General features: G+C 37.1%; 1 protein-coding gene across 8 annotated transcripts in view; it reads left to right on the top strand.

Moving 5' to 3' along the window:
- The window catches only part of NUP98 (nucleoporin 98 and 96 precursor), a 120,382-nt gene that overhangs the window by 16,961 nt on the left and 87,185 nt on the right, over window positions 1–16,236 (top strand). For 4 of the 8 annotated variants that reach the window (XM_077866804.1, XM_077866796.1, XM_077866800.1 and 1 more), the window contains exons 3-10: window positions 1,284–1,385; window positions 1,489–1,665; window positions 3,555–3,694; window positions 5,239–5,346; window positions 6,387–6,567; window positions 8,117–8,280; window positions 11,823–11,960; window positions 13,383–13,521. In XM_077866804.1, the coding sequence (XP_077722930.1) occupies window positions 1,284–1,385; window positions 1,489–1,665; window positions 3,555–3,694; window positions 5,239–5,346; window positions 6,387–6,567; window positions 8,117–8,280; window positions 11,823–11,960; window positions 13,383–13,521 (1,149 nt within the window). The remainder of the gene's footprint in view (window positions 1–1,283; window positions 1,386–1,488; window positions 1,666–3,554; window positions 3,695–5,238; window positions 5,347–6,386; window positions 6,568–8,116; window positions 8,281–11,822; window positions 11,961–13,382; window positions 13,522–16,236) is intronic. The other 4 variants (XM_077866798.1, XM_077866801.1, XM_077866799.1 and 1 more) reach the window with 2 other exon arrangements.

A 16,236-nucleotide genomic window follows, 5' to 3' on the forward strand; every position in this document is an offset into this window, starting at 1 on the left:
AGAGAGAGAGAGGGGCACAGGCACAGGCAGAGGGAGAAGCAGGCTCCATGCAGGGAGCCTGATGTGGGACACCATACCAGGTCTCCAGAATCAGGCCCTGGGCTAAAGGGGGCGCCAAACCGCTGAGCCACCCGGGCTGCCCTTTTTTTTTTTTTCAACTCTCTTCTGACCTTTTTACTTTTAAGGATTTTAAAAAATTATTTATTGGGGGGAGAGAGCACGTACAAGCATGAATGAGGGGAGGGGCAGATTCCCCACTGAGCAGGGAGCCCAGTGCAGGGCCACGCTCTTGACCCGGGGATCATGATCTGAGGTTAAGCAGACACTTAAGCAACTGAGCAACCCAGGCACCCTACCCTGCTTTTGACTTCTTAAAATACTGTGTACATCTAGGTCCTTGGCTTTTTAACAAACAGTGCCCATTATAATTACTCGTGGAATTTTTTTTTTTTTTTTTTTTTTTAAGAACATCTTTTCTTTCATAGAAGTATGGAACTAGCGCATCTTGGTTGGAACCTCAGCATGTATATTTTGAAAAACCTTCCCAAGTCATTCTGATGCGTTCCTCTAAAAAAGAACCATTCATTCCATTGACTATGGAATGCATGATGCCTGGAAAGAACTTAACACTTTCATTGTTTAAAATCTATCTATCTATCTATCTATCTATCTATCTATTTATTTATTTATTTATTTATGAGAGACGCAGAGAGAGAGAGGCAGAGACATAGGCAGAGGGAGAAGCAGGCTCCATGCAGGAAGCCTGATGTGGGACTCAATCCCAGGACCCCAGGATCACGCCTTGAGCCAAAGGCAGACGCTCAACTGCTGAGCCACCTAGGCGTCCCTTTAATTTTTTTTTTTTTTAATTTAAATTCAATTTGCCAACATAGCATAAAACACTCAGTGCTCATCTCAGGTGCCTTTCTAACACTAATTTTGATTACTTTATTTTTGACTGTAGCTCAGATTCACTAGTTATCGTGGCACACTTTTTTTTTTTTTTTTTTTTTTTTTTATAATCCTGTCAACACCTCTTTTTGTTTTTTTCCACCTGGATCAATGAATAAAATGTCTGGCTCAATTTTAACTCTATAATTTGTAGTCTGATGGAATTTTGAGAAAGTCGTTTTCAGATTAGACCCGTGATCCTATTCAAACACAGAATGTTAGGAAATACTAAAATACAAATTCAAAAAAAAAAAAAAAAGGAAATACTAAAATCCTTTTCATCGGGTCATCTGATTTAGATTTTATTTTGACCTTGGATTTTGCTTTTTCAGACACTGGGTTTGGCACTACTAGTGGAGGGGCATTTGGAACATCTGCATTTGGTTCTAGCAACAATACTGGAGGCCTCTTTGGAAATTCACAGACCAAACCAGGTAGGGGTTTTACTCGGATTACAGTTGGTTTGTTCATAGCTGGTATAGGGCTTCAGTTCCAATCCATCTATTTAATTGTTTTTTCCTCTTTCCATCTCCCCAGGAGGATTATTTGGTACTAATTCATTTAGTCAGCCAGCTACTTCCACAAGCACTGGCTTTGGGTTTGGCACATCAACAGGAACATCAAATAGCTTGTTTGGAACTGCAAGTACAGGGACCAGTCTCTTCTCATCCCAAAACAATGCCTTTGCACAAAATAAACCAACTGGCTTTGGAAGTAAGTAGGAGGACATCATTGGACTTCTGCATGCAATAATTTGATTTGCTTATTGAATGCATTCTTTCTTCTTTTCCTGTGTTCCTTTATCTCCTTTTTCTACCAGACGGCAAAAACATTCAAAATGTATTGAAAAGTTTAATGGGCTGGAAAGGAGATTACCTCTCCAAGAGTGGAAATCTGAGAAGCACTAGTATTTTAAGGGGATATGCAGAGGAAGAGGCTCCTGATATAGAATGACCAGAGATTGGGTGAAAAGCCAGGTCACAGTAATGTCTTAAGTGTTAGGAGAATTTCAAGGAGAAATGCATGTGGTCAGCCATATTGTACTTCAAGGGCACCTTCTTGCCTCTGATTCACATTGGGTACAAGACACTTTTAAAGCAGGAATGGAAAAAAAAAAAACAAAATAAAGCAGGAATGACAGATACTGAATGTGACATGGTTACTCTTCCACTCCATATCTATCCTTATCCATGGCAGATGTTTTGTTGTTTTATTTAAGTGGGCTCCACACCTAGTGGAGGGCTTGCACCTATAACCCTGAGATCAAGACCTGAGCTGAAGCCAAGAGTCAGATGCTTAACTAAGTGACCCAGGTGCCCCCATGGCAGATGTTTTTAATTGATGGTTTCTTTCTCTTTAAGTCTAAATGTGGCCTAGGGGTGCTTCTCCAGACAGTACATTGAGATAACCACTACTAGCTAAATAGATAGGCTGTGTGTTTTGAGGCATTCCCAGTGCAAAAGTGTAGCAGAATGAAAAGTCAGCCAGCTATCAATATTTCACAAAGGGAAAGTTGCAGCAGTATTAAAGTATTTTAACCATGACAATTTAAAATGCAATTTAAAGTGCTAATTCAAAAGCACTTGAATTAGTTTACTTGAAACCATACATTAGGACATGTTTTTAGAAAAGAAATAGTTTGTCAGTGAGAAAACACATTCACCTTAAATTGGTAATTAGGGTGTCACTTACTATTAAATATTGGCAGATAACCTTATTTCTTACTGATACTTCTGCACCTATGTATAACTTCTTGAGAACCAGTATTTCTCTTACTTTGAAAAGCATATTCCTTAGATAACAATTAAATTCGCTTTTACATAATTTTTTGAAAATCAGCTTTTTGGAAAAGTAAGACAATCAGGATTTATTCTGTAAAATAGTCAACATGCCTACTAATTTTTCTAAATTATTTTTCTGGGCAAAGTTATGTATTAACCTGTCTGGTTCACCTAATAGGACTTTTGAACTTTTTGGTTTTTTGTACATGTTCATATTAATATATGTAAAGAAAATTTACTGTGACCCCTGTTGAATTCAAGAGACAAGTTCATTCAGCATGTAATCTTATCAAGAAAGGAGAAATGAGATAAAATTTATGATGAAATAGAGTACTATTTCTTTTCACTTATCTTCCATGTTGGCCCAAGAAGAACTTTATAGGCACTTAGCTGACAAAAGGATTCAGATTTTGTTTCATTTCAAAGTTGGGAGCTTAGAATTATGTATGTGTCTTATGAAATACCTGTTTGAACATCCTTGCTAGGGAGACTTTTTTTTTTTCTTTTTTAAAAAGATTTTATTTATTCATGAGAGAGACAGAGAGAGAGAGAGAGGCAGAGACATAGGCAGAGGGAGGAGCAGACTCCTCGTAGGGAGCCTGATGCAGGAATCGATCCCAGCACCCCTGGACCACTACATGGAATGGAAGGCAGGCACTCAACGACTGAACCACCCAGGCATCCTGCTAGGGAGACTTGAAAAATAGAAAAATTGAGGATGTAAAAGTAATGCTGCTATGGCATCATAGCCCAATTCCAAGATAACTTACAGATTCTTAAATTCTTAACTGTTGCCATCTTCTTTTTCTTCCTAATTTACAGATTTTGGAACAAGTACTAGCAGTGGGGGACTTTTTGGTACTACAAATACAACCTCCAATCCTTTTGGTAGCACATCTGGCTCTCTCTTTGGGCCAAGTAGTTTTACAGCTGCTCCTACTGGAACCACTATTAAGTTTAATGTAAGTATTTTCTTCCAGTCTTTGTGGAATATATTACCCTTCCATTTGTATATATCTCTTTGTAGGATGAATTGTAAGATTTCTCTTTTCCAGTTATGCACAGTTTAGTCTCACTCTTCTTGAAAGATACGTTAAGAACAAAATCTGTAAATATTTATATGGTAGGTAGGAAAAGTCATGAAACATAAATCTTGATTATATGTTTTTGAATCATGCTCAACCCAATCAAATTTATATTCATAAGGTTGATTGCAATAGGTAGTATGAGGTTGAACTTGTATTTACTGCATTCATAACTTGCTTCTGAATGATCAACCATTCCTTACATACATAAAGGAATGAGGGGGCAAACTAAAAAAAATATTGAAAATAGGGTCTCTTTAAGGAGATAGAATAACTCATCAGTGTTCCGTTTGCCAATGAAAAATAAAACTTTTGATGAAATGTCAAATGGGGCAATAGAGTTTAATGTTTTCTTTGGCTTTTTTGAGACAACTTGGTAGAGGGTTAGAGTAGAAGATTTGTTAATGAAAATGTATGGAATACTACTTGATGCAAGATACCACTTGATGTGATTGATTGGGAGATGTTTAGAATAGGCTGGAGTTGCAATTAGCCTAAAGAAAACCTGGGAAAAATAGGTCTTGGCTTAACTTCTTGTTAAAACTTATTCTAGGAAATGAAGAATTTCTCAGGTAAGGTGGTGAAGTCCTAATACTAAATTTAGAAACCTAAATTTAAAATAAAATTAAATATAAATGATAGTGAAAAATACGTGTGTTATCTCCTGGAAAGTACAATAATTAAGAAAACTGACAGTACATGGAGAAATCTTTTAGTTATAGATTGTTCCTTTTTCCTCATAAGGTTATAGGGAAAAAATCCAGGCTTCCATATTTTTTTTATTTTATTTTTTTTATTTTTTTTTAATTTTTATTAATTTATGATAGTCACAGAGAGAGAGAGAGGCAGAGACAGAGGCAGAGGGAGAAGCAGGCTCCATGCACCGGGAGCCCGATGTGGGATTCGATCCCAGGTCTCCAGGATCGCGCCCTGGGCCAAAGGCAGGCGCTAAACCGCTGTGCCACCCAGGGATCCCCCATATTTTTTTTTAAAAGGATTTTTACTTATTTGAGAAAGACAGAGCAGAGAGGGAGAGGGAGAAGCAGACTCCCTGCTGAGCGGTGAGCCCACTGTGGGGCTCAATCCCAAGACCCTGAGATCATGACCTGAGCCACCCAGGCCGGAAGTCCCTTAAGTGTATTTTAGCAGATAATTAGATAGCTTAGTTATGGGCTTAATGCCTGTGATAACAATGATTGAGATTGATTTATTTAGATAACCTTGACATAAGGAGAGGAGAGATCAGAAATACAATATATTTAATTAAGTGCCCTTGAAACTATCTTGTTTAGCAGAAGACCTATAAGACTGGTTACTGTAGAGTTCAGTGATTGAAGAATTGTCTTTGAGATTAGGGATTTAACGTTTGGAATTAAACATTTGCTTTAGACTTTCATATTTGCCTTTATCTTCCTTTGCAGCCTCCAACTGGTACAGATACTATGGTTAAAGCTGGAGTTAGCACGAACATCAGTACCAAGCATCAGTGTATTACTGCTATGAAAGAATATGAAAGCAAGTCACTAGAGGTCAGTAAAATGCAATACAGAATATCAGCCTAACCTTTTGATTCTATTGGAAGGCAGCTTTTAAAAATGTTTTATTTTTAAGATTAAGAGGTTCACACTGGGTTTATGTAAAAAAAAACTAGTGACATTTTTAAGTAAGCTCTATGCCCGAGATTAAGAGTCACATGCTTTCCTGACTAAGCCAGCCATGCGCCCCACAACCAAATTCTTTTTTTGAATTAACGTATTGTTTATACATCTCTTGTTTTAGGCAGGGCAATATTTAGCTGTATGTACTGGTATGGTTTTATTAGTCTATTGTGATTTTATGTTGCTTACTCACATTTCACCACCCCCTACCCCCGCAAAGGTAACCAAAGGTAACCACTATTGTGACTGCCCATGTTGTCCTCATTTCAAACTTTATACAGCTGGAATCTTACATTACATACCAAGCTAAGTTTGTTTTTCCACATTGTGAGATTTATCCATGGTATTGCATGAGGTTACAGTTTGTTCATTCTTATTACTAAGTGATAGGTAGTGTGTTGTATATTTTGAGTGTTATGCATGATTGTAGCTTTTGTTTCTTCTACATCCCAAACTGTACTTGCTTTATTGGAGTATATAGAAACGTCCTGACTTGTGAGACAAAACTGTTAATGTTAAATTTTATCCCTTCTTGCCCTAATTTTCTAAGACCTCTTACCCCACCCTAGAATCCTTGGATAATTTTTACATTTGGAGTGGGAGTAGATAAGTTTATTAAATAGCATTCTATTAGAAGAAAGCATTATTGCTTTTAAGAGATAATTAAAATTAAGATATGGTTGGTCCTTTGGCCTGTAGTTTTAGTGATTGTGGTATGGATTTTAATGTCCACTCTACATTATTGACAGTGTTTTTCTGTAATGATATTGTTAATGTTCTGTAGTTTCTGGTTTTTAGTCATGGTTCCTATGTGAACATGGAAATTGAATTCTAAATTTTAGGTATTTAGTTTCCTAAATAATTTTTTGGGCTGCCTTTTAAGGTGGGAAATATGCTTTTCTTTCCTCTAGGAACTTCGTTTAGAGGATTATCAGGCAAACCGGAAAGGCCCGCAGAACCAAGTGGGAGCAGGTACCACAGCTGGCTTGTTTGGGTCTTCTCCAGCCACCTCCAGTGCAACAGGACTCTTCAGCTCCTCTACCACTAATTCAGGCTTTGCATATGGTCAGAACAAAACAGCCTTTGGAACTAGTAAGCACTTGGCATCATATTGAGCCATATTGATGAGGGACAGACAACTATAAAAGTAAAACATAATTGTCATTTTTTTGATAAATGCTATGGAGAAAAATAATTCAGGGGTGGTGGAGGAATAGTGTGTCTGATGTGTGTGTGTCGGGGGGAAAGAAATAGTTTGAGATAAAGGTGGTTAAAAGGTACTCACTTTGATAAGGTGATATTTGAAAAGTGACCTCTCAGAGGAAGGCAAAAGATAAAGCTATACAGATTTCTGTTGGAAGAACATTCCAGCCAAAGGAAGCTATAACTCTAAAAAATAAAAAACCCTGAGGTTTTTCCAAAGTGATAAAGACCAAGGGGAATTATTGAAAGATACAGGGACTCTATTTTATGGAACTTTGTGGACCAGTGTCAAAATTTGAATTTTTGAGTTGGAAAGCCATTAGAAGGTGTAGAAAGAGGAGTCATATAATGATGAATGAAGGATCATCTGAAGGCTGCTGTATTAAGAGTAGATTGTGGTAGGCAGCTCTTTTTGCTCATGAGTCCTGTCCCTATGCTTTAATAAAACTACATTTTACAATGAGGGGGGAAAAAGTGTGGTAGCTACGTTTGTGAGCATAGCATAACCTAGAGACTTGTCAAGTCACTGTGTGGTATACCTGAAACTAATATAGTTGTGTATCAACTTCAAAAAATCCAGAAAAAGGAAAAAGATTGTAGGGAGCAAGGGTAAAAACTAATCAGTTATAAAAGCTGTTGATTCATTCACTTGAGAGATGATGAAGGTGGTAAAAATGTTAGATTCCGGACCCAGTTTGAATATAGAACTGGTAGGATTTGCTGATAGATTGCTTTGATTTAGAATGTGAAAGAGGGAAGTTTATGGTGATGACTAAATTACTTTATACAAATGTTACTTTTCCATAGATGTTATATATATGTGATAAAAAGCTCATGAGACACAATAAAGTCTGTAACCAAAGGTATCTTTTCCTCCTCTAGCTACCATTTTGCTTACATAGAAACAAACAAAAAATAGACTTTTTTTGAGATCTTTTAGAGAGATTTATACACACCCAAATATATAGATATATACATGTTTAAGTGGCATTTAACATTCATTTCAATCTTGGTATTCTGTGGTGTGGTTTAGCCATATATTCATTATCAAGTACAATGTAGCCTATGCTGGATATATAAAGAGAAAGCTTCTGTTCTCAAAAACGTAATCTAACAAGGTTAAAATACACTTAATAGATTTTAAGTGTAGTGTATCTTTTAAAACAGAATAAAGTTTTGGACTTACTAAGGAAAATCACAAAGCCCAGCAAGGGTTCTTGGGATCAGAGTATTGTAGGAATTAAAGTCTGAACCAAATCCTAGTTAGGTGAAAAAAAAGATCGGGAATGAAATGGTTATCCAGTTTGAGTAATGACTGAATGTAGACTAATTTATATATATAATCAAGAGTTTTAAGGCTGTTACAGTAACTGAATAATGTGAGGTTTGAGGAAGGTTTTCTTCATTTATTTTTACTTTATTTCTTTTTTTCTGAAAGGTACCACTGGATTTGGAACAAATCCAGGTGGTCTCTTTGGCCAACAGAATCAGCAGACTACCAGCCTCTTCAGCAAACCGTTTGCCCAGGCCATAACCACCCAGAACACTGGCTTTTCCTTTGGTAATACCAGCACACTAGGACAGCCAAGCACCAACACCATGGTAAGGAACCAGGCCCTTAATTAAACTCCACACCAAAAAAAAAAACTCCACACCATATATTCATAGAGCTAAGTAATGAGACTTCTAATCATGTCAAACTAGCAAGCTCTACTTCTCCTGTAGTTGTTAAGGATTGATGGTATATAGTAGAGGAAAGAGCAAAATATAAATAATTAAAACCTAGATTCTAGTGCAAGCTCTACTTTTTACTCATTGAGAGGCTGTTGTTCAAGTCACTTATTCTTTCTAAGCATATTTCACTAGGAGCTGGTTAGTGTGCTAGAATTGGCCATCCTGAAGGAGGCCATTGGCTCTATCCGTTCTGTAGAGTAATAAGAGAATATACTTATAAATTACCGGCTATATTTCAGAATATTCTTTCACCTTTTTTCCTTAAGTGTGGGGTCAGGCAAAGATGTGTAATTTGTTAAAATAAATAAGGGAGCACTAAAACTCAAAGCCATATTGGATACTTGGTTTCTATCAAAAAGCAAAAGAGAAAGTCCTGAGTCATTACCAGTTTATTTCTAAGGACTTGGGGAGGAATAAAATTCAGGTTAATTAGAGGTATGATTTATTGACTCAAGTTCTTGGAATTTAACTAGCCTTTAAGTTAGAGATACTTTATCTGATTAAAAAACGAGTACAGCCAGACCCCACAGTCTTAAAAATACTGGCAAACAAAATTCAATAATATATGAAAAAGATTGCAACCATGACCAAGTGGGATTCATCTCAGAAAGTTGATTCAGTATAGAAAAACTAATCAATGTCATGAACCAGAGAAATTGAATTTAAAAAGGATGCCTAGGTGACTCAGTTAAATGTCCAACTCTTGATCTCAACTTAGATCTTGGTCTCAGGATTGTGAGTTCAAGCCCTGCATTGGGCTCCATGTGAGGCAAGGTGAGATGTGGAGTGCACTTAAGAAAAAAGAAAAAAGAGAATAAACCACATGATCACCTCAGTACGTGCAGAAAAAGCATTTGACACCCTTTCATGATAAAAACACTCAACAAAGAATAGAAAGGGACCCAGAATAGCTAAAATAATCTTGAGAAAGAGGAAAGCTGGAGGACCCACACTTCTTAATTTTCAAGTTTACTATAAAGTGGTAGTAATCAAGACTGTGGTACTGACATAAGGCTAGACATACAGATCAGTGTAATAGAATTGAGAGTCCAGAAATAAACCCTCACATTTCCTCAGAAATGATTTGTAACAATAAAACCAAAACAGTTCCCAATGGGGAAAGAAGAGTCTTTTCAACAAATGGTGCTAGGACAATTGAATTTTCTTTCTTTCTCTTTCTCTCTCTCTCTTTTTTTTTTTTAAGATTAATTAATTTTAGAGAGTATAAGCAGGGAGGGTAGTGCAGAGAGAGATGGAAAGGGGCAGACTCCCTATTGAGTAAGGAGCCCAATGTGTGGGGCTCAGTCCCACAACCCTGAGATCATGGCCTGAGCTGAAATCAAGAGATTCAACCTAGTGAGCTACCCAGGTTCCCCAAGGACAATTGATTTTTCAATGTATAAAAATGCATTTGGAAAAAATGTGACTGGATTCTTTCTTCCTACCATTGTGGCATCTATACACGTTAACTCAGAATGGATCAAATACTTTTTTTTTTTTTTTTTTAAGATTTATTTAGGGATCCCTGAGTGGCGCAGCGGTTTGGCGCCTGCCTTTGGCCCAGGGCGCGATCCTGGAGACCCGGGATCGAATCCCACGTCGGGCTCCCGGTGCATGGAGCCTGCTTCTCCCTCTGCCTGTGTCTCTGCCTCTCTCTCTCTCTCTCTCTCTCTCTCTCTGACTATCATAAATAAATAAAAATTAAAAAAAAAAAAGATTATTTATTTATTCAGAGAACACAGGCCGAGGGAGAAGCAGGCTCCCTGCAGGAAGCCCGATGTGGGACTCAATCCCGGGACTCCAGGATCACGCCCTGAGCTGAAGGCAGAAGGCAGGTGCTCAACCACTGAGCCACCCAGGCGTCCCTGTATTTCAGCTCTTACATTTAAGTATTTGATCCAGGGGCAGCCCCGGTGGCACAGCAGTTTAGCGTCTCCTGCAGCCTGGGGCCTGATCCTGGAGACCCGGGATCGAATCCCATGTCAGGCTCCCGGTGCATGGAGCCTGTTTCTCCCTCTGCCTATGTCTCTGCCTCTCTCTCTCTCTCTCTGTGTGACTATCATAAATAAATTTTTAAAAATTAAAAAAAAAAACAGGGATCCCTGGGTGGCGCAGCGGTTTGGCGCCTGCCTTTGGCCCAGGGCGCGATCCTGGAGACCCGGGATCGAATCCCACGTCGGGCTCCCGGTGCATGGAGCCTGCTTCTCCCTCTGCCTGTGTCTCTGCCTCTTTCTCTCTCTCTCTGTGACTATCATAAATAAATAAATAAAATTAAAAAAAAAAATTAAAAAAAAAAACAAACCATGATGTTTGGGGCACCTGGGTAGAGGCTCAGTTAGTTAAGCATCTGGCTTTTGGTTTTGATTCAGATCATGATATCGGGTACATCAGATTGAGCCCCACATCAGGCTTCCTGCTCAGCAGGGAGTCTGCTTGAGATTGTCTCTCCCTCCCTCTGCTCCTCTCCATCTACTTTACCCCCTATGTGGGCTTGCTCTGTCTCGAATACATTTTGAAAAACAACCCCAATACTATGTTGAGTTCTCATTTCAGCAGTAATAGTCTATTAGTGCAGTATTTTTCTTTTGTTAACTAATGCATAAATAAAATACATTCTTAAATATTTTCTTATTTGAAATGAGTGTAGTTGCTCATCTCAAATTAAGGCGACTTTTGAACTTTATACTCCTGCCTCTGTCCAGATTGGTTATTTCCTCCGATTGTTTTCAGTTACTTGCTTCAAAGTACATTCCCCAGCTCAGTATTGATTAGTTATTTTGGCATAACTCTTTGAAAATGAAGCATTCTGTCATTTTTTTTTTTTTATAAAGGTGAGGGGCTTTCTTATTCTTACCTCCTTGACCCTTTTTTTTTTTTTTAACATTTGTTTATTCATGAGAGACAGAGACAGAGAGAGAGAGAGAGAGAAGTAGAGACAGAGGCAGAGGGGAAGCAGGCTCCATGCAGGGAGCCTGATGCGGGACTCGATCCTGGCACTCCAGGATCATGTCCTGGGCTGAAGGTGGCACTAAACCACTGAGCCACCTGGGCTGCCCCATATTTTGTTTTCAGTGCTGCAACTCCGCTATTTTGTAGAGCACAAGAGTTAGTATAAAGTCTTACTAGCTGCCCAGGATCTCAGAACTCATTGGGCTTATAGATGTAGATTCTAATTTCTGGTCCTGTCAGTCAGGATCTGTGACATATTGGGCAAGTTTTTAACTGCCCTGAGGTATGTATCTGTTTCTTTGTTTTTTGAAAATGGCCCTCATTAGGGTTGTTGTGAAGAAAGGAACTCTTTGTGTTTAGTATAATATCAAATAAGCTTTTTAAAAATGGCAACTATTATTAACCTAAGACTTAAAACTGATTGTTGTAGGATATCTTTTAATGTACATTACCTTTTGCAGGGTTTATTTGGGGTAACCCAAGCTTCACAACCTGGAGGTCTTTTTGGGACAGCTACAAATACCAGCACTGGGACAGCATTTGGAACAGGAACAGGTCTCTTTGGGCAGCCCAACACTGGATTTGGTGCTGTTGGTTCGGTAAGTTTTTACAGTTGACTCTAATTTGAAGATATGTATACATTTGTTAAAGGGATTTCTAAGAAAGATTTAACTAGCAAGTATTTTTTACTGGATACATAATATGACTTGATACTGGAAATAACTAAAAGCTCTTTGGTGCAAAAAAGAATAACAAGGTAACTTTAGTCAGTTAATTTTCAAGTAGTAAGTTCTTTTTTAAACTTCTTTGCCTCGGTACTAATAAACAGTTTATTTCTGATGGCACACTATCACTCCAGTTGTTTAAATTATTGAGTGTAAATTGAAGTGCTATCATTCTTAAAATCGGGTAATTTTTACTTCCTGTATCTAACCTCTGTTTGGGGTGAAAAGTCAATGTGATACTTGAGAATTAAATTTTTGAACTTGCTAAAATTGTTGGTGGTCTCATGGTTTTCATGTAGTTGGAGGCTTAACTGAATTGTGTTCCTTGTTAAGTCATTTAAGTAAACTACTATTTACGAGTGCACCTGACTTAAAAATATCGGTGAATTCTGTATTGCCACTTACTTAACTATATGAGAATCAGTATGAAACAGCCAATCTGTATTATGTACCCATTTAAAAAAAGCTTTGACACATGTTGTAGATAATGTAAAGGAAAGAAAAATTCCAAAACGTGATTTTCATGGAAATTGAAATCTGTTATTTCTCCTAACTTTTCTTTGGGCAGCTAATTAAGGTGAGAAATTGAGAAAATTAAATAATGCTTCAAAAAGTTTTTAGTAACCACTTTATTGAGATATAATCCATATGCTATACAATTCACCCTTTTAAAGTTTATAATTCAGTGGTTTTTAGTATACCAACAGATTGGAACTATCACCATACTCCATTTTAGAACATACTGATCACCTTAATAAAAAGAAACCTCATACTCAGTCCCTTCTCATTTCCCCTCAATTACTTCAGGCCTTCTGTCTAGATTTATCTATTCTGGTCATTTCATAAACATTGAATCACATAATATATAGACTTTTGTGACTGATTTCTTTTACTTAGCATTAATGTTTTTGAAGATTCTTCCATGGTCTAACATGTTTAAATTTTTTATTGTGACTATTTCTATTTGCAGATTGAATATGATACATTCTGTTACCAGGTCAAAAAATAGTTGATTACTGTATTGTTTTCTTTGACTCACTGAAATACTGTGTTTGCTGAAGGGTTGCCATTGATTTTACAGATTTTATAGAGCATGCTCTATAAAGTGAATCTTACTCAGATTAGTATACTTTTCTGATAATCTTTATTCATCCTATTTCTACTTTTTTCATAAAAGTTATGACATCTTCTCTTGCTTACCTCACATCCAACTCCGTATACCTGAGGTAGCCTCTATTTGCTGTGTGGATGTATCTTTTTACTACTTAAAACTTTTCTGTATTTTGTTCCTTTTAGACCCTGTTTGGCAATAACAAGCTTACTACATTTGGAACCAGCACAACCAGTGCTCCTTCATTTGGTACAACCAGTGGCGGGCTCTTTGGTAACAAACCAACCCTGACTTTAGGAACCAATACAAACACTTCCAATTTTGGTACATATAAAAAGCAGGTTTGGCTCTCTTAAAGTTACACTGACTATACCACACATCATTCTCCTGATTCATATGATTGGGAATATTTAAAAATTCTCAGGTAAGCTGTGGCTAGATATGAGGTACCAGAGGGGGAAAGGTTTAAAATCATGGACTTGGGTTGACATACCTAGAAGAGATGTAAATTCCCTTACCTCATTATTAGTCTCTTAACTCCTTGCTTTGGATAAAATGGGCTTTGGATAAAATGGGCCATTCAACACATGCAGTAGTACCTTGTAGAAAGTTGCTTTTCTAATGGAGATTAATTTTTTCTTGGATTACCTCACCAGTAGTTGAGAAACCATATGAAACACATTCAGTTGAGATAACACATTCTCTTAGGCCAGGTTTCAAACAGGGAAGTAGTGCACAAATGAGATTTGATGAATTTTTTATTTTTTTTATTTTTTTAATTTTTTTTAACTTTTATTTATTTATGATAGTCATACAGAGAGAGAGAGAGGCAGAGACAGAGGCAGAGGGAGAAGCAGGCTCCATGCACTGGGAGCCCAACGTGGGATTCGATCCCGGGTCTCCAGGATCGCGCCCTGGGCCAAAGGCAGGCGCTAAACCGCTGCGCCACCCAGGGATCCCTTGATGAATTTTTTAAAAAATATTTTATTTATTCATGAGAGACATAGAGAGAGGCAGCAACATAGGCAGAGGGAGAAGCTCCCCTGGGGAGCCCGATGTGAGTCTCAATCCCAGGACTCAGATCATAACCTGAGCCTAAAGCAAACACTCAACCATTGAGCCACCCAGGCGTCCCGAGATTTGATGACTTTTTAATGTTTTTTGTTGTTTTTGTTTTGATTATTTTTCTTTTAGAGATTTCATTTTGGGGGGGGGGGGTGATTTGATGATTCTTACTGAAAATTGAAGCTTTCTTTCAGCTATAAAAGTATATTTTATGTTCATTTAAAAATATGAAAAATACAGTTAAGATGGAATAATTTTAAAAATAACCCTAAACTATTTAGAGAAATGTTGGAATCATTAAACTTGCTTAATAGAAACATTTGTCTTCTGTAACTACCTAATTAAGTTCTAAATCAGCTTTTAAACAAATTAACATAATTTGTGTTATAAGTAAGATAAGGAAGTTCATTTCATGACCAAGGGAAATAGTGGTTTAAGTATCTGTTAGGATTTTATGTGTCAGATACATCATTAGACACTGGGAATATTTATTGAGAGATAAATGAAAAGACATGGTTGTTGGAGTGCCCGGCTGACTCAATTGGAAGAGCATGTGACTCCTGATCTTAGGGTCGTGAATTTGAGCCTCCCTTTGGATGGAGGGATTACTTAAAAAAAAAAAAAAAAAAAAAAAAAAAAAAGACATGGTTATTTGCTATAGGTCAGCAGTTATATAATTTTTTGGTGTTTTTGAGAAGTCTTACAGTGTATGGAAAAAGGGACTACATTAAACATGAATTATTACAGAAATATATGTGAAAAATAGGTACCAATTATTAAATTTTTGTGTTTGCTTTTTAAAAAATACTTTAGAGAGTGTTCATGCTTGAGTGCAGGATGGGGGAGGGGCTACGGGAAAGGTAGAGAGAATCCTAAGTGGACTCTGCTGAGCATCCATCCCCAAGATCATGACCTGAACTGAAACCAAGATTCGGACATTTAACTAATTGCACCCCCTGGTGCCCCTTTAGTTTGATTTTTTTTTTACCTCTTGTGTTGGTCACTTACTCCTAGTAATGATTATCATTTCACCTAGAATTCTTTTTTATTATACTCTGTGAAAGAGTGGTTTTGAGGCAGCGGGCTTGGTTAACATGTGTACTTATTTCTTATTTTATAAAATTAAGACGGGAAAGATACTTAAGGGCTAAACCAGTGTTTTTCAGTCTTTTTTCATCACTACCACTCCTTCCCCCAAAAGCTTTGTAAACCATTTTTTTCTTAATAATCTTCTCACCCTGTGAGATTTTAATACCACATGTGTTTCTTTTATCTGTTTATATGATATGGGCTTTGAGGGCTATAAGCCACTGTATAGCTATGATTCATTTAGCCCCTGGAGAACCACTTTTTCCTTTCTTTGAAAATGCACTTTTGGTTTTTTTTTTTTTTTGTAGCATGCTTCATTGTCAGAAAAAAAATTGTTTTTATCTGGATACTTATATAAGCTAAAATTATAAAATGGGCTGGACTTACTGAAATATACTTAATGTTCTTTCATGGTTGCAGATTTCTGATTTGTTTGGAGATTTTTTGTTTTTGTGTAAATCTATTTATACTCATGTTCAATGATTTGAAAGTGAAAGATTTCATTTTTATCTAATATGCCTTATTAGCTTATGTGATGAAACTTAATCGTCCTTATTTTTTTTTCTTTTTTAATCTCCAGTGTTGACCTAGTGCCGGACATAGAATAGATGCTCACTAAAACTTAAATGAATTACTGAGTGAATAAATGGGGCCCTAAGAGGAAGGATTACTTCTAAGTCAGATGAAGGTTGTAGGGTGGGAACTTGGGTGAATTGAACATTCCATTACTACTCTTGAGGGATCTTGTCTGCGTAAAGCTTTCTTTGAAATTCTTGTTTTCTTGAGAAGCTGTCAACTTGGAGTTTGTGGTCGAGAGTCCTCTGTTTGGAAATAAGCCATATAACAATCTGGAAATGGAATACAGTTATACAAAGATTTAGAGCA

The sequence above is a fragment of the Canis aureus genome, chromosome 23, assembly GCF_053574225.1.
Source record: "Canis aureus isolate CA01 chromosome 23, VMU_Caureus_v.1.0, whole genome shotgun sequence".
Taxonomy (NCBI): domain Eukaryota; kingdom Metazoa; phylum Chordata; class Mammalia; order Carnivora; family Canidae; genus Canis; species Canis aureus.